Raw genomic sequence first — 27472 nt, forward strand, 5'->3', positions numbered from 1 at the left:
CGGTGAGTCATGGTTCTGCACTACTGCGGATGGCCATCGTCGGCGAGAATGGCGTCGATTTGGGACCCTATTCTGTATCTTCCGACCGATCTGCCAGTCGGATCGGTAGGCGAGCGCAGACAGCAGCCTTGTTTTCGAAACAGAGACCCCACGTTATTCTGTTAGCTTTTCAGAAGCGCTGTCGCATCGTTCTAGCAAACTGAGGCGCTGTTGTCAGTTCTCCTTGCGCCAACCAATCAAAAGCAAGCGGCTGCACAGCGTCACGAACCCGAAGCCAAAGCGGCTAGCAGCTGACACAGGCATGTTATTCTTCACAGTACCGAAAAGTTTGTTTAGAGTATGTAGTACTGCTCAAATTTCGCTGACCAGATGTTTCCCAGCATGCATAAAAACGGAAGGGAATTTTACTGTGTTCTGGAAATTTCATAATTGCCATATTGTCTCATTTTATTCTCATCCACACTGACATCTTGTTTTCGATTTTACGTTTCGGAATATGATATAGGAAAGGTATGTGGTACTACATTGGTCAAATATATCTGTAAAAACACCCGAAAAATTATTTAAGAGAGTGTCAAAGAATAACAAGATGCATATAATGTGGTTGTAACTCGCTCCTAGAGATCCAAATGGGAAGTAGCCTACTTTCCTACATGGCACATCAACAATTTGGGTCTTAAAAGCAAAATTTAAAAAATGGCTTTCCGAGGGCGTGTAGCGACTGCAGCCATTCAAGTTCATCGTAGTTTATGACATGCATGTCATGAACCAAAATGTTTCATGTCTGGTGGTTCAGACGGTTCAAATGGCTCTGAGCAGTATGGGACTTGACATCTGAGGTCATCAGTCCCCTAGAACTTAGAACTACTTAAACCTAACTAACCTAAGGACATCACACACATCCATGCCCGAGGCAGGATTCGAACCTGCGACCGTAGCGGTCGCGAGGTTCCAGACTGAAGCGCCTAGAACCGCTCGGCCACAGCGTCCGGCATGTCTGGGGGTATAGTTAAAAATATCATGGCAGCGATCTTTCATCTCTGCCTACTGTTATTAAAAAGTCAATCACAGACAAATACTTGTGACAAGCCAGAGTACAAAGATGATGGCTGCTAGTTTCATTCTAAGTAATTTAAGTTGTGCTCTCAGACTCTTGTCTAACCATAAACAAGGAGATCATTAAGTATTCGGAAAAATGGTGAATTATTTGTGACAAGAAAAAATATAAATGTCACTGTCAGTTGTTTCACACACAGAAATTTCGTCTGTAGCAATTTCATCTTTCATTTTTTAAACATGCGGAAGCCACGAACTAGGCATCAGTGCAAAAAAGGTTCAAATGTGTGCGAAATCTTATGGGACTTAACTGCTAAGGTCATCATTCCCTAAGCTTACACATTACTTAACCTAAATTATCCTAAGGACAAACACACACACCCATGCCCGAGGGAGGACTCGAACCTCCGCCGGGATCAGCCGCACAGTCCATGACTGCAGCGACCTAGACCGCTCGGCTAGCAGCAGTGCAGATTGGTTACGAGTAGTGCATACTTTATATTTGCATTCAGCGGTCGAGGTCGACGTGCAATGAAAGACCTAGCAGAGTTCCAAAGAGGGCAGATTGTGGGAAGCCGATTAACTGGAGCATCAGTAACCAAGACTACCAACTTATTGAATGTTTCAAGAGCAACTGTTTCAACAGTCATGACAACCTACGCAAAACATGGAAATACATCATCATGTAAACATAATAGTGAGAGAAAATCAAAACTGACAGAGATCGTCATACGCTAACACGAATTGTGCCAAAACAACAAAAAACACAAAACTACGGTGGCTAAAGTGCTCAGAGACCCCGTATCTATCGACGCTGTCCGCCGAGAATTCCATAAAGCGAATTTTCACGGACGAGCTGCTATATCGAAACCATTAACCAACGCAAAGAAGTGTAAGACGTAGTGTCAGGAGCAGAAACCCTGGTCGGCTGATCCGTGGAAACACGTCATATGGTTCCACGAGTCAACGTTTCCGTTATTTCCAACATCGGGCCGGGTTTACGTCTGGAGAATACCAAGAGAAGCCTACAGTCCTTGCTTCATTCGAACGTGATGGTGTGGGCAGCCATAACACGGTATTCTGCTGGTCCCATCATTACTCTCAAAGGCCGTGTTACAGCCAACGATTACGTGAACGTTTTAGGTGATCATGTGCACTCCATAATTTAAATGTTGTTCCCCAACAATGATGCCATATTTCAGGACGATAATGAACTCTTTCACACAGGCAGAACCGTACAATCGTGGTATGAGGAGCATGCAACTGAACTGCAGCGTCATCCCTGGTCAGCACAGTCCACGCACTTGAACGTTATGGAACCCTTGTGGGCGGTATTGGAGCGCAGACTCCGGAGCAGTTTTCCGTCTCGCTCGTCACTACACCAGTCATAAGAGGTTCTGACCGAAAAGTGGCATAACATTTCGCTGGAGACGGTACAACTATATTATGGGCAAACGGGTCCAACCCCTTATAAATAAACCATTCCCAAGTAAGTACAGGTGTTCACATTATTTTTCCTGTGTCCTGTACGTAAGCAGAGTTGATCTCTTGAAACGTAATTATTTTTAAACTCCTAGTTACGTAAAAATAACAGGTATTTCTTGAGGAAATGACTGAAAATTGTTTTATGTCATAATCGTCCATAGTAGAAACAACACAAACCATACCTCTACCAAAGGGGAACTGGCTATCATGAATTCACTTTCCACCAGAAGCGTCCTGGTGACTCTTCAGTACAAGGTAATCACTAAATCCTAAACTAAAGCCCCTCAGTATTTCTGAAATAACAAATTCTAAGTGTTAACAAATCACACTGAACCAAATGGGTGGCCATACCGAAACGTAACCACCTCTCAGTACAGTTGCCAGAAAATCGGCTTGCGTACCGATCGGTAATTGGTTTCATAAGCTTACGGAACAGCAGCTTTCGCTAAAGAACCGAAAATGACGTCACTATCTAGGTGTAACTTACCGCACCGATCGGTATGAACGATACAGAATAGAGCCTCTGGTGATAGGACTCAGACTCCCAAAGCTTTGGAGAGGCGCAGCTGTGTCGCTCCAGACGTCATGGTGTGGGGAACCAGTAGATGTGACTTCTGATCATCGCCAGTAGCGAACGAGGCAACTTTCGGAGCACAAGGGTACGTCGCAAACATCCTACGTTAATATGTTTTATCTGTTATGCATTACTATCGTGGTGCCATTTTCATCAGAACAATGCTCCCCCACATGAGTCACGTTTCTCTATGAAGTGTCTGCGTGATTTTGAGGTACTCCCTTGACCAGGAGTAGCCTCAGATCCGTCTTCAATAGAGCATCTATGGAACGAGCTCGAGCGTCAAAGCCATAACAGCGATGGTACCCAGAATATCGAGGAATAGAGGCAACAGTTCTGGACCACCTTCCCTCCGGATAGGATACAATGGTTTTGTGATTCCCTTCGCAACTGGAGTCAGTGCGTCCAACTAGGCGTCATTCTGATAAGCAGGCTTAAACTGTTAAATTGTTTGTCAGTTTGACTCAGCTTTGTAATCACTGCAATAACATCATACACCTACTCAGCTCGTGACGTTTCATGGCGTTCCCAACTTTCTGTGCTTCACTTTCTTTCGTATTTTTCTCTCATTTTAGATTAAGGATATCTTTCTCCTGGGCGTCAAAGAGGTCACCTTCCAGTGGGAATCTGTTCTGCCACTCTTAACGGCTTTTTAACGAATTTTAAACTTCAGTATTACACAATATTCACCAACAATTAGTAATACAGCCTTTGTGACAACGAATAAAAATAGATGGCATTTTATGGCAATGAGCGTAATCAATAAGTGAACGACAGAAGATGTCGCCTAAACGCGAGAGCACTCTTGACTGAGACGAAAGAAAGAAAACGACAGTCCAAGTCGTCGTGTACCTCGTCCAGCCTGAAACAACACAAAACGAGGGACTGGATAACTGTACCGGCATTATATACCTCCGTTTGCGCCGGAATATTTAAGTGGTTGTAGCTTGACAAGAGACAGTTTAATAGCCAGATAGCTGATTAAAAGTGGTGATAAGGAAACGGACGTTATACCATTCTTGAAAATTTCATAACTACATACTAGGATGTAATGTTGGGATGAGAATAGTGCACCAGAGAAAAAAATGCTCCTATCGTAGCACAAAATGGCGAATATACTGTTGTTTGAATGACACAGAAAAGTAGAATACCAGCTGCCTCATTCTACCTTACTCAGCACCTTTACAAATATTCCCAAAACTTTTGGCATGCGAACATACTCGCACTCTTTTTAAGTCACCTCTCACTCAATCAAGTTCCCCTAACTCGCTCACACCCATTAGTCCATCGTTATAAGTCGCTCGTACCACTCCACTACCACTTTCCCATCCTCACTCACTCATTCAGCCCAACTCATTGTCATCATTCCCTTGTCTCTCTCTGTCACTGACTCCTATCTCAGAGCCAAAGTCACCTTCCTTCTGTCCTAGTAACGGCTTTTTAACGAATTTTAAACTTCAATATTATACAATATTCGCCAACACTATCACTGTCTCTCTCCTGCTATCTTACTGCTACTATCTAATTCCTCCCCACTGCAGCCGTCTCTTCTCAATACAGCTATCTCCCTCTTTCTTCTTGTCATTCTCTTAGACTCTGGCTCTCGTTATCCCTGCCTCTCACGTTCTTCCACTTCCTCCTGCTCTTTGTTGCTCTCCCACTGGGACTATCTCCTTCACACTTGTCCTTGCACGCTTCTGTCGCTGAAACTATGTTCCACTGTCACTGTGTCTCTCTCTTTCTCTCACACTGGCATTGTCTTCTTCGTTCTTTCTATACCACAATCACTGTCTACTATCTTTCATTATTTATCCACATCTTTCCCACATCCATTGTCTCCTTCTCTCTCAGCATAAAAAACGCGAATATGTTCCCATGCCAAATTTTTGGAAAAATCTTTACAGGTGCTGAGGAAGGTAGAATAGGGCAGCTAGTACTCGACTTTTTAGTCGGAGTCTTTTAAACTGGAGGGTATTCTCGTTTTTTGTACTGCAATAAGAGCATTTTTCCTTTGGTTCCCTTCTTTTCCTTTCGACAGTAGGGCATATCACTCATATGAAAAGAACTTTATGGGTCAGTAAAGTTTTGATAATTTATTTACGTGAAACTAAAATAACGCAAAACTAATTTTACACCTCAGACCTGATTTCACGCGGACAAAAATTTTGCATGTTCTTAAGTACAACAACATGGGCTTCCCAGAAGCCTTCTGATGACAGCGTAGACACTTCACAGGATATTCCTCCGTGGTACATCGGTTTATAAACTACTTTTTCACCTCACACTGGAATTTACGTTAGTAGTTTACGTGTCCAAGAAGGGTAACTTCGAATGTCTGTAGCTCGGAAACGGAGAAAGATATCAAGAAAATTTTGAAGCATGTTCATGAGCGGGATCTCTGTATTATATCGTAAAAATTACTCTCATTTTCTATCCATAGCCGTCTTCGGTTATTATACGAAAAAGGGTAAAGAAAACGCTTTTTCTGGAGTTCTCTAAGAAACTGCCAATGAGCTAATGGTTGTGAAACTCTGTGTTTTAAAACGGATAAACATGTAAAGAAAATTTTTTAAGGATGTTCGAGACAGTGATCTTAGGAATATGTCGTGATGTACTCAAGCACTTTCTGTGCGTAAGCGTCTTGGATTCCGCAGCTCGGTTGTAGTGCGAAAAATTGTAAAACTAAAAAGTTTTTTGGGGTTTTCTATGGTTTTCATAGTTCCCCATGAACTAATAGTGCCTCTATAGGCCCCCCTTAAAGGTCTATCGTAGACCATATCAAATGCAAAAAGAACCAAACGTTTTGCTCAGTTTGCCTAGCGCGAAGTTTTCGAACATACAAGGTAGCGCATGCTGTTGCATCGGTACCGATTTCCAATTCTAGGTGCTTGATTAATCAACGCTGCCAGAAAGATGTGTATCGTTTCGACGTTCCGTTGCACTGTCTCGGGCAATGAAGAAATTAATTTATGTCAAAATGTATTCTTTAGTTAACCTTGGTAGATCTCAGATAAACTAAGTAAAATATCTTAGGTACAACGTTCAGTTGAGCTATACTTAATTTCCTTCGTAATTGTCGGTTGCCACTGCTGACGTCATTTGCATTTTACTGGAACAGCAGTATCACACCTTAACAACAATAATATTCGCAGAACACTACATTTCAGGAGAATGCCATTTACATATCCACTAAAAAATATTTTACAAGCATTGAATAATAAAACGGCACCGTTTGCTACTTTCTGCGATCTATGTGAGGCATTTGACAGTGTGAATCAAAAGTGTGCTACAAGACAAATAGAAGTTTTATGTGACTCATGGTATAGTCAATCAATGGATAATGTCATATCTAACCAAAAGATTGCAGAAAGTTTTACTTAATAATTCAACCAATATAGTGCACGGACGTAACTGTGACTAGAGATAAATTACGTTTAGGGTTCCCCAAGGCTCAATCTTAGGTCCATGATTGTTCCTCATATGTGTAAACAATGCTCTGTCTAATATACAATAGTAGAATTAATTCTTTTCGTAGATGATATTACTTTTGCAATCAATCCATGCATACATGCTGAAACAGAAGAAATGGTACACAAAGTTTTTAAAAGTGTCATAGCCTGGCTTTCTCCAAATGGTCTCACCCTCAGTCTTAAGACGACACAACATATTCAGTTCTGCCACATCTAGGGTTGCAACATGAGTGACAAGTATAACACATGGTGAAAAAATAATAAATAGAATGGAAACTTCAAAATTCCTGGATCCCATACTGAGGAAAATGTAAACTGGAAAAAGTAAATTTTGAAATTCTAAAACAACTTAGATCAGCCATATTTGCACTTAGAATCATTGCAAAGCTTGGAGAGAGAAAAATCAGTAAGATGGCAAATTTTTCATTCAATAATGTCATATGGAATAATATAATTGAGGTAACTCTTCTTTAAGATAGAAAGTCTCCATTGCTCAAAAACGTGCTGTAAGACAAATATGTCATAGTAATGTGTAAATGGTGGTTGGTAGGAAGTAATAAATAAAAATAAAATGAAACAAATATAAAAAGCTTATAAATGTTTAACATTTTTTTTTTTTCAGTCTACTGACTGGTTTGATGCGGCCCGCCACGAATTCCTTTCCTGTGCTAACCTCTTCATCTCAGAGTAGCACCTGCAACCTACGTCCTCAATTATTTGCTTGACGTATTCCAATCTCTGTCCACCTCTACAGTTTTTGCCCTCTACAGCTCCCTCTAGTACCATGGAAGTCATTCCCTCATGTCTTAGCAGATGTCCTATCATCCTGTCCCTTCTCCTTATCAGTGTTTTCCACATATTCCTTTCCTCTCCGATTCTGCGTAGAACCTCCTCATTCCTTACCTTATCAGTCCACCTAATTTTCAACATTCGTCTATAGCACCACATCTCAAATGCTTCGATTCTCTTCTGTTCCGGATTTCCCACAGTCCATGTTTCACTACCATACAATGCTGTACTCCAGACGTACATCCTCAGAAATTTAATCCTCAAATTAAGGCCGGTATTTGATATTAGTAGACTTCTCTTGGCCAGAAATGCCTTTTTTGCCATAGCGAGTCTGCTTTTGATGTCCTCCTTGCTCCGTCCGTCATTGGTTATTTTACTGCCTAGGTAGCAGAATTCCTTAACTTCATTGACTTCGTGACCATCAATCCTGATGTTAAGTTTCTCGCTGTTCTCATTTCTACTACTTCTCATTACCTTCGTCTTTCTCCGATTTACTCTCAAACCATACTGTGTACTCATTAGACTGTTCATGCGTATCGCCAGACTCATATATTCTACACATCAACGTGAATAGTCGTTTTGTTGCCACTTCCCCCAATGATTTTAGAAATTCTGATGGAATGTTATCTATCCCTTCTGCCTTATTTGACCGTAAGTCCTCCAAAGCTCTTTTAAATTCTGATTCTAATACTGGATCCCCTATCTCTTCTAAATCGACTCCTGTTTCTTCTTCTATCACATCTGACAAATCTTCACCCTCATAGAGGCTTTCAATGTATTCTTTCCACCTATCTGCTCTCTCCTCTGCATTTAACAGTGGAATTCCCGTTGCACTCTTAATGTTACCACCGTTGCTTTTAATGTCACCAAAGGTTGTTTTGACTTTCCTGTATGCTGAGTCTGTCCTTCCGACAATCATATCTTTTTCGATGCCTTCACATTTTTCCTGCAGCCATTTCGTCTTAGCTTCCCTGCACTTCCTATTTATTTGATTCCTCAGCGACTTGTATTTTGAACTCCTGATTTTCCCGGAAGATGTTTGTACTTTCTCCTTTCATCAATCAACTGAAGTATTTCTTCTGTTACCCATGGTTTCTTCGCAGCTACCTTCTTTGTACCTATGTTTTCCTTCCCAACTTCTGTGATGGCCCTTTTTAGAGATGTCCATTCCTCTTCAACTGTACTGCCTACTGCGCTATTCCTTATTGCTGTATCTATAGCGCTAGAGAACTTCAAACGTATCTCGTCATTCCTTAGTACTTCCGTATCCCACTTCTATAGGTATTGATTCTTCCTGACTAATGTCTTGAACTTCAGCCTACTCTTCATCACCACTATATTGTGAACTGAGTCTTTATCTGCTCCTGGGTACGCCTTACAATCCAGTATCTGATTTCGGAATCTCTGTCTGACCATGATGTAATCTAATTGAAATCTTCCCGTATCTCCCGGCCTTTTCCAAGTATACCTCCTCCTCTTGTGATTCTTGAACAGGGTATTCGCTATTACTAGCTGAAACTTGTTACAGAACTCAATTAGTCTTTCTCCTCTTTCATTCCTTGTCCCAAGCCCATATTCTCCCGTAACCTTTTCTTCTACTCCTTCCCCTACAACTGCATTCCAGTCGCCCATGACTATTAGATTTTCATCCCCCTTTACATACTGCAATACCCTTTCAACATCCTCATACAATTTCTCTATCTGTTCATCTTCAGCTTGCGACGTCGGCATGTATACCTGAACTATCGTTGTCGGTGTTGGTCTGCTGTCGATTCTGATTAGAACAACCCGGTCACTGAACTGTTCACAGTAACACACCCTCTGCCCTACCTTCCTATTCATAACGAATCCTACACCTGTTATACCATTTTCTGCTGCTGTTGATATTACCCGATACTCATCTGACCAGAAATCCTTGTCTTCCTTCCACTTCACTTCAACATGTAGTCATATTTATAAATTAATTTGCGATGTGAATGTAAAATGTTTCGTTCTATATCATTACGATTTGTCGTAGAAAATGATCCATGGAACATGAAAGAAACTAACTAACAAACTTTACGACTGGCCTACCATAAGGCGAGACTATGAATTTTCTGTGAGTTTGCGTTTAGTGATTACGAAACCTATGCATGATTATTTGCGATAGAGGGAATATATTTTGATGTATGTATCATACTAACAAATCATTATTGTAACAGCACTGCACAATGAGACCCATCTTGTGCTACGTGTCCATAAAAAGAAACTACATAGTGCATCAGTGAATCATCCTGTGTTTAGTTAATAAAATTTTAAGATTTATTAACAGTGGAGACAAGTCCAGATTGGTAACAAATCTGGACTTGTTTCGGTTAGCGCTGAGGGTTGGGTTTGGTTACTGAGTGAAAACAAAAGCCCTTTTACTGGCGTAATACAAGTTGACCCACATTCCGCCTCAAAATGAGTTTACTGCATCTGCGCTTTCGTAGATCCAAAAGAACCTCGAAAAGTAACATAGTACAAGTTCCTCATCAAATTATTTTGTAAATTTACCTTTTCCTCTAAATCATCATTCACAGACCTTAGCCTGTAGTGAGAACAGAATTCTAAATTATCGTGGAAACTGATTCACATTTCTGATCTCATTTCACAGAATTGCAATATCTCCGTACGATGTGGCTTGGACCTACATTATTCGAAGAAACTCAAGAAACCAACGGTTGAAACGATGGTTCAGCTTTAAAGGGAAGGTTTCAATACGTTCTTTAACATTATGAAAAGCTCTGGAACAAAAAGTGGTGACATGAACAACTGATGTGAGGGCACGCATAGCTAGAACCTCGAACTGTTTCCTAACGCCCTTGTTTCTGTTTCACACTTTCGTGTCTCGTAAGTATGTGTGAAATCTTATGGGACTTAACTGCTAAGGTCATCAGTCCCTATGTCTCGTAAGTATATGGAGGCTACTAGGGACTAAAAATTATTGTGAAGTTAATAATCGTGTCTGTTTCAGCTGCCAAACTTGTGTAGCAGAATAAAATGAGAATGTGATAATACATTTTAAGATTCAGTTTCGTCGTCAAGTGTGGAAAGATGCAAGTGAACAGCCTGAAATGGAAATAAGAGTTCCGAAAATAATGTGTTGCTAAACTGTTTCTCAGTTTAGGGGGAATCATATTTTACAGTTCTTAAAGACAGAGGCAAGCACAGTATTTTATTTCAGTGCTATAATACATGATATTATTGCACATGATAGCTCAGGGATTAAAGCTCTGGAATCGTAAACGGGAGAAAACAAGTTCAAATAACCGTCCGTCCAACATACTTAAGTTTTCACATTTCTCCCTAAATCTCTTCAAGAAATTGTCGGGATGGATCCTTTGAATCGAAGCTGTCGACTTCTTTCAGCCTATAAGCGAGCATATGCTCAATCAGTAATGATACAGTCAACAACGGGACGTTAATCACTAAACGTTATTATCTGAAATACCGTATTTGGTGCTCGTATGGAGTATACTTTTTGTAACACTCCACAACTACACTATGTGATGAAAAGTATCCGGACACTTGGCTGAAAACGATTTACAAGTTCGTGGTGCCCTCCACCGGTAATGCTGTAATTCAGTATGGTGTTGGCCCACCCTTAGCCTTGATGACAACTTTCACTCTCGCAGGCATACATTCAGTTAGGTGCTGGAAGGTTTGATGGGGAATGACAGCCCATTCTTCACGGAGTGCTGCACTGAGGAGAGGTATCGATGTCGGTCGGTGGGGCCTGGCACGAAGTCGGCGTTCCAAAAATCCCAAAGTTGTTTTATAGGATTCAGGCCAGGACTCTGTGCACGCCAGTCTGTTACAGGGATGTTATTGTCGTGCAAACGCCATCCCCGAATTGCTCTTCAACACTGGGAAGCAAGAAGGTGCTTAACACATCAATTTAGGCCTGTGCTGTGACACTGCTACGCAAAACAACAAGGCGTGCAAGCCCTCTCCATGAAAAACACGACCACACAGTAACACCACTGCCTCCAAATTTTACTGTTGGCACTGCACACGCTGGCACATGACGTTCACCGGGCATTGGCTATACCCACACCCTGCCAGTGGATCGCCACATTGTGCACCGTCATTCGTCTCTTCACACAACGTTTTTCCACTGTTCAATCGTCCAACGTTCACGCTCCTTATAGCAAGCGAGGCGTTGTTTGGCATTTACCAGCGTGATGTGTGGCTTATGAGCAGCCGCTAGACCATAAAATCCAAGTTTTCTCACCTCCCGCCCAACTGTCATAGTACTCGCAGTGGATCCTGATGCAGTTTGTAATTCCTGTGTGATGGTTTGGATAGATGTCTGCCTGCTACACATTACGCCGCTCTTCCACTGTCGACGGTCTCTGTCAGTCAACAGACGAGATCAGCCTGTTGCTTTTGTGCTGCACGTGTCCTTTAACGTTTTCACTTAACTATCGCATCGGAAACGGTGTAACTAGGGATGTTTAAGAGAGTGGAAATCTCGCGTGCAGACATATGACACAAGTGATACTCAATCAGGAACGCCCCATTCTGATCTCTCATGATGTCTAATGTCTGCAGAGGTCGCAGATATTGAGTACCTGGCAGTTGGCGCCAGCACAATGGACCTAATGTGACAAACGTATGTTTTTGGGGGTGTCCGTATACTTTTGATCACATAGTGTCAGTGTATTGAGATTGACGTGTTTTAACTGTAGACAGAACAGATCTCCTATAAGAGGGTTCTACCTGAAATCCATTGTACGTCCAAGAACCAAACTTCATCGTGCAGCTCTGCTCGTCGAAAGGGAAGTACTCGACATTGATCTCGCAGGAGGACTTGTAGATGGCGGGCGGCTTCCAGAACACCTCTCCCGTGGACCTCAGCGTCGCCTTCGTCATCAGGGTCACCTCGTAGTTGCCGTCGGCGCTGTAAAAGCACACCGAGTCTTAGGAAAATATAACTAAAAATAAATTGAGTGTAATTCCTCTCTCTTGTCTTGCCACCATCGCGCCATATGGATTTTTCGATATTGTTTCCTCTCTCTTTCTCTCTCTCTCTCTCTCTCTTATTTATATTCAGTTACATGAAAAGAAAACTGAAATATAGGTCTTAATATGTACTTACTTACACACCTACGTCTCTGAGATGCCCCTGAAAAAAGTTTTGAGAGTGAAATTTGGAGTTAGTCATGAGCCTCCTATCCACATCTACAGATATTCTGCAAATCACATTTTAGTGCCTGACAGAGGGTTCTTCGAACCACCTTCACAATTCACTATTATTCCTATCTCGTAGAGCGAGAAGAAAGAACGAAAACCTATATCTTTCCGTAAGAGCTCTGATTTCCCTTATTTTATCATGGTGATCATTGCTCCCTCTATAGATCGGTGTCAACAAAATAGTTCAATCGGAGGAGCAAATTGGTGATTGGAGTTTCGTGAGAAGATCCCGTCGCAACGAAAAACGCCTTTGTTTTAATAATTTCCATCCCAAATCTTGTATCATTTCAGTGACACTCTCTCCCTATTTTGCGATACTACAGAACGTGCTGCTCTTCTTTGAACTTTTTCGATGTACTCAGTCAGTCCTACCTGGTAAGAATCCCACATTGTGCAGCAGTATTCTAAAAGATTTGACTGATTTACCGTGTAACCGACGTTTAACGGATTCCTTTTAGCACTCATGTAGATTACCTCACACTTTTTATTATTTAGGGTCAACTGCCAATATGCTTACCATACAGATCATCATCATCATTTAAGACTGATTATGCCTTTCAGCGTTCAGTCTGGAGCGTAGTCCCCCAATTAAAATTCCTTCATGATCCCCTATTCGTGCCTCTTCTGATGTTAAGCCTATTACTTCAAAATCATTCTTAACTGAATCCAGGTACCCTCTCCTTGATCTACCCCGACTCCTCCTACTCTCTACTGCTGAACCCATGAGTCTCTTGGGTAACCTTGCTTCTCCCATGCGTGTAACATGACCCCACCATCTAAGCCTGTTCGCCCTGACTGCTACATCTATAGAGTTCATTCCCAGTTTTTCTTTGATTTCCTCATTATGGACACCCTCCTGCCATTGTTCCCATCTAATAGTACCTGCAATCATCCTAGTTACTTTCATATCCGTAACCTCAACCTTATTGATAAGGTAACCTGATTCCACCCAGCTTTCGCTCACAAACAACAAAGTTGGTCGAAAGATTGAACGGTGAACAGATAACTTAGTCTTGGTACTGACTTCCTTCTTGCAGAAGAGAGTAGATCGCAGCTGAGCGCTCACTGCATTAGCTTTGCTACACCTCGCTTCCAGTTCTTTCACTATGTTGCCATCCTGTGAGAATGTGCATCCTAAGTACTTGAAACCGTCCACCTGTTCTAATTTTGTTGCTCCTATTTGGCACTCAATCCGATCTCTTTCCCATTGACATTACTTTCGTTTTGGAGATGCTAATCTTCATATCATAGTCTTTACATTTCTGATCTAGCTCTGAAATATTACTTTGCAAACTTTCAAACGAATCTGCCATCACAACTTAAGTCATCCGCATATGCGGGACTGCTTATTTTGTGTTCACATATCTTGATCTCACCCAGGCAGTCTATTGTTTTCAAAATATGATCCATAAATAATATGAACAACAGTGGAGACAGGTTGCAGCCTTTTCTTACCCCTGAAGCTACTCTGAACTATGAACTCAATTTACCGTCAACTCTAAATGACGCCTGACTACCTATGTAAAGACCTTTAATTGCTTGCAAAAGTTTGCCTCCTATTCCATAATCTCGTAGAACAGACAATAAATTCCTCCTAGGAAGCCGGTCATATGCCTTTTCTAGATCTATAAAGCATAGATACAATTCCCTGTTCCACTCGTAACACTTTTCCATTATTTGCCGTAAGCTAAAGATCTGGTCCTGACAACCTCTAAGAGGCCTAAACCCACACTGATTTTCATCCAGTTTGTCCTCAACTAATACTAGCACTTTCCTTTCAACAATACCTGAGAAGATTTTACCCACAACGCTGATTAAAGACATACCTCTGTAGTTGTTAAAATCTTTTCTGTTTCCATGTTTAAAGATTGGTGTGATTACTGCTTTCGTCCAGTCTGATGGAACCTGTTCCGACTCCCACGCCATTTCAGTTATTCTGTGTAGTCATTTAAGACCTGACATTCCACTGTATTTGATGAGTTCCGACTTAATTTCATCCACCCCCCAGGGGGTCCACAACTCTTTTGTGGATACGTGCGTGGCGAGCACGGGGCCCCGAGCCATTGCAGCCTTCTTTCTCTCCCAGGCTGCATTTCCTTTCCCTTCCCCTCCTTTCCCCTCCATACCCCTTTCCCCTCGCCCTCTCCTCTCCCTCTATTGGTGTCCTTGCTTATGTTGGCCCCCGCTATCCTCCTGGTTCTGTTGGTTTTACACTCCGGCTTTGTTGCGTAATCATCTCCTCCTTTTGGCATTCCTTGGTCCCCTCTGGGGTTTGACCTCCATTCCAAAATTTCTCTTCCGTAGTGTGAGCCATTTGGGGAAGAGCACCTTACCTAGTGTCTCCGACGTGTGCCCTCCTAGTACATTCCACCTTTTCTTTTACGTCGTTGTCTGATGCTAGGGTGCATAGCCAGCACGGTAGCCAGCCCGTGTGGTGGGGTCGCTATGTACCCTTTTGGTTGAGCCCCCTGAACACACAGGGATCACACTTCTGATACCTGAGCTGTGACCTCCTCATGCATGCCTTGGAGTGGTTGCTCGTCATCCTGGAGCATTGGAACTCCCGGCAATGGCCGCCGTGCCAGACGGCCCTTGCTGTGGCTGGGTGGCGCCCGTGAGGAGAGCCCCTGATCGGAGTGGGTGGTATCAGGGCGGACGCTATGCAGATGAAACGCATACGGGTCAAAAACTCTGGCCGCTCTTCTGCGGCCGTCTCTCTGCGTGGTACTGATTCCTCAAGTGCTGCTTCTCTTGCCCCTTCGGCCTTCCCTTCCGTGGCTACCCCCTGGGAGGAGGGTCAGGCCCGTCGTCTAGGGGCAAAACCTTTCCCCCGTTATCTAGTTTGCACCAGGACTGATGGAGATACTTTCACCAGTGTCAAACCTTTATTCTTTGTGGAACACATTGAAGACAAGTTCGGCGAAGGGGACTCCCTGAGCAAGATGCGGTCAGGTTCGCTGCTGATAAAAACTGCTTCGGCTGCCCAATCTGCGGCCCTTCGTGCCTGTACCCATCTTGGCACAATACCCGTGTCCATTACCCCTCACCAGTCTCTAAATATGGTACAAGGTGTGATTTTTCACAGAGACCTCATCCTTCAAACTGATGAGGAACTTCGGGACAATCTCGGACAGCGGGGTGTTCACTTTGTTCGGCGTGTTCAGAAGGGTCCTAAAGATAATCGTATTGATACTGGTGCCTTTATCCTGGCCTTTGAAGGGGATACCCTTCCTGAGAAAGTTAAGATTATGGTCTATCGCTGTGATGTGAAGCCGTACATCCCACCACCTATGCGGTGTTTTAAGTGCTTGCGTTTTGGCCACATGTCTTCTCGCTGTTCCCAGGACCCTCTCTGTGGTGACTGCGGACGTCCACTCCATGAGGGGAGTCCCTGTGTTCCCCCTCCTGTATGTGTAAATTGTCATGGTAGTCATTCTCCACGTTCAGCAGATTGCCCAGTCTATAAGAAAGAAAAAAAGATACAGGAGTATAAGTCCCTTGATCGTTTAAGCTACACAGAGGCCCGTAAGAAATATGCACGATTGCACCCTGTGTCCATGACATCTAGTTACGCCTTGGTTACATATTCATCCCTTCCTCCCCCTTCCTTACCCCCATCCCGGACCCCTCTCCTTCCCCCCTCCCCTGCGGCTCCCACACCTTCTCCTCTGGGCGCTGCTCCCCCTCCCCAGCCGGAGAAGTGTCCCACTCCTTCGGCGTCTGCCGGTCAAGGGCGCCTCTCCCGGGATGCCCCTTCCCGGCACCTTCCAGGTCAAAGGTCTGCTGCAGCGCGGCGACCGCGAGAGCCGCGGTCTATCGGCCCCCAGGTCGCCCGGTCTCTTTCTGTTCCTGATCTTGCTGCAGCTGGCTCCATTATGCCACACAGCCCTCCTCGATCTCAGCCTGAAAAGAAGAAGAAACATAAGTCCCGGGACAAAGAGCCTCTGGTGTCACCGGAGGTCCCTTCCCCGACTTCACAACCGGATTCTGACCTGTCGTTTATGGATGTCGCCCCCTCCTTGTCGGTGACGGGTGGGGACCCGGCGGTATGACTGGATTTAGCGTGTTCAGCCCTCATTTAAACCATCGTTCTGTGGTTCTCCATTGGAATTGTAATGGCTACTATCGTCACCTTCCGGAATTGAAATCCCTTCTTTCGTCCTACTCAGCAGCTTGTGTGGTTCTCCAGGAATCTCATTTTACTGATGCTCACTCACCGACCCTCCGTGGGTTCCGTGTTTTCTGTCGAAATCGGGTCGGACCCTTGCGGGCTTCTGGTGGCGTTTGTACGTTGGTCCGTACAGACATTGCTAGCACGTGGATTCCTCTCCAAACTACATTGGAAGCGGTTGCTGTTAGGGTCCACTTAGACTCTGCAGTCACAGTATGCAATCTTTATCTCCCTCCTGACAGGACTCTTACACCTGCTGCCTTAACCACCCTTCTTCAGCAACTTCCTCCTCCCTTCCTCCTCCTTGGGGATTTTAATGCTCATCATCCTTTGTGGGGCAGTGCCTTTCCATCTAGACGAGGTCTTCTTATAGACCAATTTATTGCAGACCACGACCTGTGCCTTCTTAATGATGGCTCCCCTACTCATTTCAGTGCTGGTCATGGTACCTTTTCTGCCATTGATCTTTCTCTTTCTTCTCCCTCTCTCCTCCCTTCATTACACTGGTCGCCACATGACGACCTTTGTGATAGTGACCATTTCCCGTTGATTATCACGCTCCCTTCCCGCTCCCCGATGGAGAGGTTACCTCGTTGGTCTTTCCACCGCGCCGATTGGCCTCTATATACTGCACAGGTCGAGTTTTCTCCCTCTTTGTCGGGTTGTATTGATGACGTCCTACGTGACGTGTCTGACGCAATTGTTCGCGCTGCTAACCTTGCTGTCCCGCGCTCATCTGGACAATTTCGTCGTCGGCAAGTCCCGTGGTGGAGTACGGCCATTGCCATTGCCATCCGTGATCGCCGTCGAGCTTTGCAACACTTCAAGAGGCACCCATCTGTAGCCAGCCTTTCTACCTTTAAGCGCCTTCGCGCTAAAGCCCGTTATTTAATCAAACAGAGCAAGCGGATATGTTGGGAACGATTCGTTTCTTCCCTTGGTTCCACTGTCCCTCTGTCACGGGTATGGGCTACACTTCGCTCTCTCCAAGGTTGCCATCGGCAGTCCACCCTCCCAGGCCTTCACCTCCCAGATGGCATTTGTACGGACCCATTAGTTCTCGCAGAACATCTTGCGACCCATTTTGCAGTGGCATCAGCGTCGGCCTCCTATCCAGCTGCTTTCCTTCATCAAAAACAGCAGGCTGAAGCTGTCACCTTATGTTTCACCACTTGTGAGTCAGAATCTTACAACGAACCTTTCACTGAATGGGAATTTCTTTCTGCTCTATCTTCTTCTCACGATACGGCCCCTGGCCCAGATTCCATTCATAACCAGCTGCTTCAACATCTCAGTGCTCCACAACGGCACCATCTTCTTCGGGTGTTTAACCGTATCTGGCTCCAGGGTGACTTCCCTTCTCAGTGGAGGGATAGCATTGTGGTTCCTGTCCTTAAGCCTGGTCAGAACCCCCTATCTGTTGACAGCTATCGGCCAATTAGTTTGACCAATGTTGGTTGTAAGTTACTTGAACGGCTGGTAGCCCGTTGGCTCACTTGGGTCCTCGAATCTCGGGATCTATTGTCCCCTTACCAGTGTGGCTTTCGAGAGGGACGATCTCCAATCGATCATTTACTTCGCTTGGAATCCGCAGTTCGGCAGGCTTTTTCCCAGCGCCGCCATTTGGTTGCAGTGTTTTTTGACCTTCGCAAGGCCTATGACACGGCCTGGCGCCATCACATCTTACTAACCCTTCATCAGTGGGGTCTTCGGGGCCCACTCCCGATTTTTATCCGCCAGTTCCTGATCCATCGGTCATTCAGAGTTCGAGTTGGTACTGCTTTTAGTTCTCCACGGACCCAGGAGACGGGCATCCCACAGGGTTCTGTCTTGAGTGTCCTTCTTTACCTCATTGCTATCGATGGACTTGTGGCCTCTGTCGGTCCCTTGGTCGCCCCTGCCCTGTATGTGGATGATTTCTGCATTTGGGTTAGTTCCTCCTCGATGCCATCTGCAGAACGGCAGCTCCAGGTGGCTATACGGCGTGCCTCTGCATGGACCCTCTCACACGGGTTTCAATTCTCTCCTTTAAAATCGCGGGTGGTCCACTTCTGTCGCTGTACTACGGTCCACCCTGATCCAGAGCTCTATCTCGCTGCACAAAGATTGCCTGTGGTTCCACAGTTTCGTTTCCTAGGTCTTCTTTTCGACAACAAGCTCACTTGGCTGCCCCATATCAGACTCCTGAAGGTAGGATGTTTCCGTAAACTCAATGTCCTTCGCTTCCTTGCCCACTCCTCTTGGGGTGCGGACCGTTCCCTCCTCCTCCGTCTTTATCGTGCTCTAGTTCTGTCACGTTTGAACTATGGTTGTCAAGTTTATGGTTCAGCTGCTCCTTCCACGCTGCGCGTGCTGGATCCGGTCCACCATCGTGGTATCCGTTTGGCCACCGGTGCCTTCCCTACTAGCCCTGTTGATAGTCTCCTGGTTGAAGCTGGGATCCCCCCCCTTTCTGTTCGGCGGTCCCAGCTTCTGGTGTCTTATGCCCTTACTAACCGTTCTTCTCCCGCTCATCCTTCCTATTTTATCCTATTCCCAGACCATGGACGTCGCCCGCCTGACTCCCGCCCTCGGGCGGGTTTACCGGTTGGACTGCGCCTTGCGTCTCTTAACCGTGATTTTCGGCTTCCTTCTTTGTCCTGTCTTCCTCGCTCCCTCCCCTCCACCCCTCCTTGGTTAGTTCCTCGGCCTCGAATTCGGATGGATCTCCGCCGCGGTCCGAAAGATTCCATCCCCCCGGTGGTGTTCCGTTCCTTTTTCCGCCAAATTTTATGGGAGTTTCGGGATGCTGTTGTTCTTTACACTGATGGCTCTAAATCTGCTGATCATGTTGGGTATGCCTTCACGTCCTTTGTTGGAACGGAAAATCATCTACTGCCACCCTCATGTGGGGTGTTTACTGCGGAACTGATGGCAATTTCCCGGGCCCTTACCTTTATTAAACAATCCCAACAAAACCGCGTTTTGTTATGTACGGACTCGATGAGTGGCCTTCTTGCTATTGACCGGTGTTTTTCGCGCCATCCCTTGGTCTCTGCCATCCATGACCATCTCGCTGATCTTCACCGTGCTGCCTGTTCCATTGACTTCTTATGGGTCCCGGGCCATGTGGGTATCCCGGGTAATGAGCTCGCTGATCGTTTGGCTGGGGGAGCAGTTACTTACCCCCCGTTTTCTGTAACCCCTCCTGCAGCGGATTTACGGCTTCACATCAAATCCCACTTTGCACAGTCATGGGCCAATTCTTGGGAGGCTACTCCACTGTCTAATAAACTTCGTGCCATTAAGGTGAATCCAGGCCCATGGCGTTCTTCCTTTCGCCTCTCCCGCAAGGACTCGACCACACTGTGTCGTCTCCGCATTGGCCATACCAGGTTGACCCATGGTTTCCTTTTGCGTGATGAGCCACCCCCGCTATGTGGTTGTGGAGCCTTCCAGTCAGTGGCCCACATTTTGGTTGAATGCCCCCTTCTTTTGGCTCTGCGTGCTAAGTACAGACTCCCCCACACTTTACCTTTGATGTTGGCTGACGATTCCCGGATGGTCTCTCTGGTTCTAGGTTTCCTCCGGGAGAGTGGTTTTTATTCTCAGTTTTAAAGATTTTAATCTCCCTCTGGTGTTGGGGCAGGGCGGTGAGTGTTTGGGGGTCTCCCACTGTAGGCAGTGTTCAGAGATTCCCGATTCACCTCCCTGACCGGAATCCTCTTTTCTTTCCCTTTTACTCTGTTTTTACCTCTTCTTTTTAAGGCTTGGTTAGTTTTTCTATTCCCATACGTACTTTCTGCATTATAGCAGTTGTACCTTTTAAGTCACAGGTGGTCTTGCCTATGCTGCTTCAGCATAGTGTTGGGTTCGTTCTCTTGCCAACTTCCCTCATTTGTTTTTACTATTGACAACGTGACTGCCCTTTTACGTTTCCCCTTTTTCCGTTTTATTGTTCTGACTTTTCTGAGATGTCCCGTTAGCAGAATGGAGTCTATTTGAAACAAGGGACTGATGATCTTGCTGTTTGGTCCCTTTAACCTCAAACAACCAACCAACCTAATTTCATCCACCCCAGCTGCTTTATTGCACTGCAATCTATTGACCATTTTCTCCACTTCCTGAAATGTGATCCTATTTCCATCATCATTCCTATCCCATTGTACATCGAAATCTGAAACATTAATGATCGTATTTTCACCTACATTGAGCAACTCTTCAAAATATTCCCTCCATCTGCCCAAGGCATCAACAGATTTCACCAGCAGTTTTCCTGACCTGTCCAAAATACTTGTCATTTCCTTCTTACCTCCCTTTCGAAGACTGCTAATTACACTCCAGAATGGTTTTCCAGCAACTTGATACACAGATATTTTTTTCTAAATCGTTTTGGAATTTGTTTTGATCTTCTGATGACTTTATTAGTCGATAAACGACAGCGTCATCTGCAAACAACCTAAGACGGCTGCTCAGATTGTCTCCCAATTCGTTTATATAGATAGGAACACTAAAGGACCTATAGCACTACCTTGGAGGACGCATATGTAACACTCGTGCAGAAACAGACCAGTAATAACTGGCATCACGCCCTATAAACAACTATTTCCTAGCTTTCTATCAGTGATTCGCATGATATCTTAGTCTATGATATAATGAGAAATATCAGTGCAATATACATTTTAATTGTTCGGAAGATACAGTGAACATGTAATATCACGATTTAATATAACATATAAGATCTTTGGTGAGGGTACTTTTCGGAGTTCCACGTGAAACATTTTTGCCGAAAAATGTAGTATAATGCATTAATGCTAATAAAAAGTCTGCCTTGGGCACCTCTGTAACAAATCCATTCATACGAAGATGTAGCAACATTAATAATTTCGCTTTATTGATTATAGCTGGAGAAACAATATCTATGACGTCTAGTTTTACTATTTTTAGTCAATATACAATACGTGTGATCACTTAAAAGATAAAAGTTCTGTGATAAACTTTTCATTACCATCTATATCTCGTCGCAAGGCTAAAGATAGAACTGATCGCCCACTGTCATTGGACACATTCAGAAATGTGTTGCAAAAAGTTACAGATAAGAATTTCTTGACGAAGTGAAGTTGATAAAGCAGTAGAGTCGTTCATTGCACCCACAATTAAGATTCGTAACCAGTTCACCCGTCTGCTATATCTACTCCTATTTAAGAAATGAATGACATGAAAAATCAGACGCACTTACTTATTATAGAGCACGATATCGGGCAGCCATATGTGTTCGGATGGCACATACAGCATCTCGACTCCGCCATATTCTTCCGGATTCCACCGCAGTTTGTAATCAACCCATTTCTGGTGACATAAATACATGGTGCGTAGTTACAAGATTCGAAATGAGAAGAAATCACTCGTAAACGTATACGTCTTCCCCATTTTTAGAAGTTAAATCATTTATATGTTCTGCCATTAAACTTTGAAGTACAAGAAAAATTATACAAGACTAAAATTGGATAGTTGATATTATGAAACAGGACTTGTTTCTGCAAATAAATATTATTCAAAAAAATTGATTGGAAAGGTTTAGGTCAACAGTAACTGTCATCAAACTTACCTGCTCCACCCAGACATTTGTTGTCATTACTTGATTCTTCAGATTCTAGAAGAAACAAAAAGAACGGTGTCTTACTTTAATATATTTTAATTCCACATTATGAAACACATTTTTGTACAATATAACACTGTATTTTCATGAATGTATTGCCACGTACGCTTAATTTACTACTACTGTGAAATGCTTGTTCTGCAGACCTGAAACGTACTTACCTAACTATGGGCTTAACGTGGATAAGGTGGAAACGCGTGCGGAACAGTCGCCATGCAGCAACATGTGTCTACATACCACACCAGCGAACTTTTTTTTTCTTTTAGAAGAAACTGATAGCATTAATCGGACGGTATTATGGAGGATAATGCAGGAGTTGGGCATCACAAGAAAATACATCAAAGTGATTGAAGCATGTTATACAGATACAAGCTGCCAAGTATGGTTTGGAAACAAAATGTCAGAGCCTTTCGCAGTTCAATATGGTTTGAGACAAGAAGATCCTTTGTCCACAATGGTGTTCAACATTGCAATGGAAAAGGTACGACGTGAAGTTGGTAATGACAGGGAGATGGACATGATTGGAACTGACACAATCTTGGCCTTTCCCGATGATGTGGTGACTATGGGAGACTCAATCAGATAGTGTCTAACACCACTAGGTTCATGAAAGAAGCAAGCAAAGTGGGATTAGTTGTCAAAGACGAGAAAACCAAATATATGATCATCTCACGCCGACAGGATTTCCCTACCACTGCCAATACAGATGGACACAATTTTGAACGAGGAGAAAAAATTAAGTACCTGGGATTGATTCCATCTAATAAAAGCGAGAATAGTCAATGCCAATCGAGCCTTCTTTAGTCTCAGTAACTTATTCAAGTCACGCTTGGCCTCACAAAACAGCAAGATCGAACTTTACATGGCACTGGTAAAACCGATTCTGTTATATGGCTGCGAGACGTGGGCGACTTCACAAACACTTGAAGAGCGAATTTGAAAGGAAAATGCTCAGAAAGATCTATGGACCTACATTCAACAGAGAAAATGGAAGATGAGAAAGGAGGCAAAAAGAGGACGTTTTGGGAAGGCTGACGCTAGGGCCATCAGGGGACGATGACTCCAGTGGTTGGGACATGTCTTAAGAGCTGGAGAATCTATCCCCAACCGAGCGTTCAATTCCCAGGCGATTGGAAGGCGCCGAAGAGGTCGCCCAAGGACTACGTGGAAAGATAGGGTGATGAGGACGTTGCAGAAGATAGAACCAACATCATCCCTGGAAGATGCAATGGACAGAAAAGTGGAACAACATCTGCCGGAAATACCTGTCACTGCGATCAGGAAAATGCTCTTTGCTGTGTCACTGATAGTGTTATTGATCTTTGTATAGTGTGTTATTCTGGATTGTAATATTTCTTCTACTTTCTGTCATGGGCCTTTATGGCCTGTCATGTACAATAAATGATGATGATTATGATGATGAAGAAGATGATGAAACTGTTAAAGCTGTATTACAAAATAGTCCCTCCTTGTTCTCTGTTCATCAGTCGTTCCCAATACAAAAATGAATTGATGTTTTTTTTAAATTATTTTGCTTAGTTTGCAGTTTTTGAATTGGGGCTGAGACATTACTTTATTCCGTGGACTATATTTAGTGTTCAAATAGTATAAAGGAGGTGTCCGTATGAGGCGTAGCGCCGTATACCGATCCTGCCTCGGAGGCGGTTAAGTGGGAGATGTGTCTCAGAGCTGGATAGTGACAGATGGTGACGCGAGACTGGACGCGCACGTAGTTTATGTATCAGCCGACGGAGGACAATATTGAATAGGGGACTGACTTAGTTTCGATTGTGCCCACTAGAGTGCACTAAAGTAATAGAATGTTATCCGTAAACTGTTCTAGTATTTTCATAAAATGTTGTTATGTCTTTTTGTGTAGGTAAAATGTTATAAATGTGTTTTATTAGTATGAATGATGCGTGAGTGTGATTCAAGGTTAATATGAAGATGTTTAACGAGTTATGTAGTAGGATTTAGTGTGGGAACATTTCGAAGAAGTATGGATGTGGACAAAGGGATTTTTGTAGAATATATTTGTAAAGGAAGTTTATGGTAAAGGGAAAGTTAATTCAGGTATAAATAACAACAGTAAATCACTTTATGCATAAACAAAACTTCAGCATATTAGATAATTACGTCGGTAAAAAGTGAAGGCGTTATGTTTACTATTTTGCGATTGGTTATTGATGTAAAGCGCGGACTGACACGGGAGAAGGTTGTTTTGCTGTTGGCTGTTGAGTAAACTGACCAATGGTAAAGCAATATTATTCGCGCGCCTTTCTCTGCTGGTAGAGAAGACTTTGAGTATTCTAGAGAAGAGTCGGATCCTAGCCATGAAACAGTTTGGACGTGTGTAGTAGTGGAAATAAGTTGCCGGATCTAGAAGTGTTTCATACATCAAAAGTGTTGTAAAGTGACGGCATAATTATTCAGATGTGTGTGTAGAAATTTCGGAATTTTTAAGCGAATTTTGTGGCGAGAAGACACAAATTCCGCGTGGGGTATTGAGCAGGTCGGTGGCTAAAAACTGTGACTGCATTAGGTACCAACAGACTTAATATTTGGCGAGCATTCTCAGCCAAAAACAATACGTATTTTTGTAGCTATTTTCGGGAAATGCAACACCATAAACTTGCTAACGTGAGTGAAAGGGATTGTGAGTGCCTGTGTTAAGACTAGCACGGGCTTGGCAGTGATACTTGTCCACCTAAGTTTCAGAATATATTAATTAAGGACAAAATTTCCAACCTTTCGTGTGAAAACTTTCTTCTGAAACATAGACTAGTGACTTTAGTTGCAGCCTGGTTCACGTCGAAATGCAGTAGGTTTCGCTCGGCTTTCCAACTGATGATCTGCTGAGACAATGTTCACAGGTAGGTGCAGGTTCGTCGTAAAGGGACGGAAAGAACCGCGCCGCCGCACGTAGCGACTGGTATGGTAAATTTAGTATGTGTGTCACTGCCAAGTAGCATAGCTCGATGAAACTTGGACGATAAGTAGAAAGAACTGCTAGAGTATAGCACAGATGTTAACGCATTGAGACCGAAACAATGACGCTTTTATTCAAAACACAATAATTACGCTGAAGTCACCACGAATCGTGATGGACTCGTGGACATAACAAACGGCGGGCCATGGTTGTTAAGTGGGTATGCATTCACAACGGCCGGCAGTGCATACACTGCAACGCGCTCCTATGCTGGCCGAATAGTTGGTAAGGAGTAGTTGTGGTGGAGGCTTCCATTCCCCCGCCAGTGCGGCTGGATGGTTGTGCACGTAGTCGCGCTGCAACACCACGCACGCCACTCTTGCACGACGGGATTTACGTAGCGAGAGAGGGCAGGTCAGTCCATTCGCCCAATGTCTTCTCGTTCCAAAAACTCCTCCGCATGCGATATTTGATGCGATCACGCCTTGTAATCGGTAAAAATGGAGTCATGGCCAACGTAACTGTGCCGCTGTACTCCTCGCCCACGTGTGTCCTTTCAGGGGTGACTTCGTTCTTATTTACGACAATTCGCGACCATGTCGAACTGCGCAATGGGAGGAGCTCTTCGAACGAGAAGATATTTGGCAAATGGACTGGCCCGCCGGGTTCCCCGACTTAAATCCCACCGACCACTTGTGGTATACGTTGGGGATACATATCGCAGCACGTCCACGGGCATCAAATACGGGGTGTTCAAAAAGTCTCTCGGCATTGCCGTATGATTGCTAGCCGCGCGTGCCGTATGTCACAGTGGATATACCGAAATGAAACTCAGTGAAATACAGGTTATTAATGTGCTGAATATACATTTTTTCTTACAAATGTTCACATTAAATGTTGTAAAAGTTCCCCCCCCCCCCCCCCTGTTTTTGAACACACAATTAAATTCATCTAATCATGTTTCTAAACACAAGCTGTAACATTTCTTCTGTAACAGAAGCAGTGAAAGTGGATATTCCAGTTTTCAGTTCATCCATGGATTTTGGACGGTTTTTATAGAAAGTTGCTTTCGCCGCAACCCAGAAGAAAAAGTCAGGTGGTTTTCGGTCAGGCGATCGTGGAGGCCAAAGTCCCTACGAAATTATGTGATCACCAAAAACATCAGCAAGCAGTGACATTGAAACGTGAGCTGCATGCGCGATTGCACCAGCTTGTTGAAAATAACCGTTCAGTATTTCACTTAACACAAGTTCTATGAATGGGTACAGAATATCACTACAGTATCGTTGTGCCTTTGTTTCGTTGAAAAATATGGGACCCACAATCCGACGTCTAGAAATTTCAATCCAAACTCCTATTTTCACAGAATAGTAAAGTGGTTCCTCATGAATACACAATGGATTTGCAGTACTCCACGCCAGCCGCGGTGGTCTAGCGGTTCTAGGCGCTCATTCCGGAACCGTGTGACCGCTACGGTCGCAGGTTCGAATCCTGCCTCGGGCATGGATGTGTGTGATGTCCTTAGGTTAGTTAGGTTCAAGTAGTTCTACGTTCTAGGGGACTGATGACCACAGATGTTAAGTCCCATAGTGCTCAGAGCCATTTGAACCATTTTTTTGCAGTACTCCACATATGAAAATTTTGTGAGTTCGTGTACCCGGATAAATGAAACCACGCCTCATAAGTGAAAAACGTTTTATTAGGAATATCCCTTCCATTTTGTTAAACGAAAGTTTTGAACCATTGACAATAATGCAGTCTCTTGACATGATCAGTATTTTTCAGTTCTTGCACGACTGTCTAATATTTTCCTTACAGCTGTGTGGGCCGTTCCGACACTAACATAGATTTCCTGGGCGAGTTTTCTTACTGACTTGTTCGGACTCATGAACATTTTATCGGAAATATCGAGTAGTTTTCATCCTCAGACAAAACGCTAGGGCGACCACTTCTCGGTGCACCTGTCACTGAACCCGTACTTCGAAATTTGTTAATCAAATATCGCACAGTATTGCAATGTGGGAGTTTTGTCTCTGGGAAAACTGAATTAAATGTTTGACGGACTGAAACTGTGTATTTACCCACAGCTTTGAACACTTGTTCGACGAAAACCACACGTTCTTCAATGGTTAACATTTTGACA

The 27472-nt window shown here is 43.9% G+C and overlaps 1 protein-coding gene across 1 annotated transcript in view; it reads right to left on the reverse strand.

The window, feature by feature from the left end:
• The window catches only part of LOC124804792 (acetylcholine receptor subunit beta-like 2), a 308830-nt gene that overhangs the window by 212704 nt on the left and 68654 nt on the right, over positions 1–27472 (reverse strand). The window contains exons 3-5 of the mRNA XM_047265120.1: positions 22350–22394; positions 21981–22090; positions 12118–12298 (exon numbers count right to left, since the gene is read on the reverse strand). Coding sequence (XP_047121076.1) covers positions 12118–12298; positions 21981–22090; positions 22350–22394 — 336 coding nt within the window. The remainder of the gene's footprint in view (positions 1–12117; positions 12299–21980; positions 22091–22349; positions 22395–27472) is intronic.

This window comes from Schistocerca piceifrons, chromosome 7, assembly GCF_021461385.2.
Source record: "Schistocerca piceifrons isolate TAMUIC-IGC-003096 chromosome 7, iqSchPice1.1, whole genome shotgun sequence".
Classification (NCBI taxonomy): Eukaryota; Metazoa; Arthropoda; class Insecta; order Orthoptera; family Acrididae; genus Schistocerca; species Schistocerca piceifrons.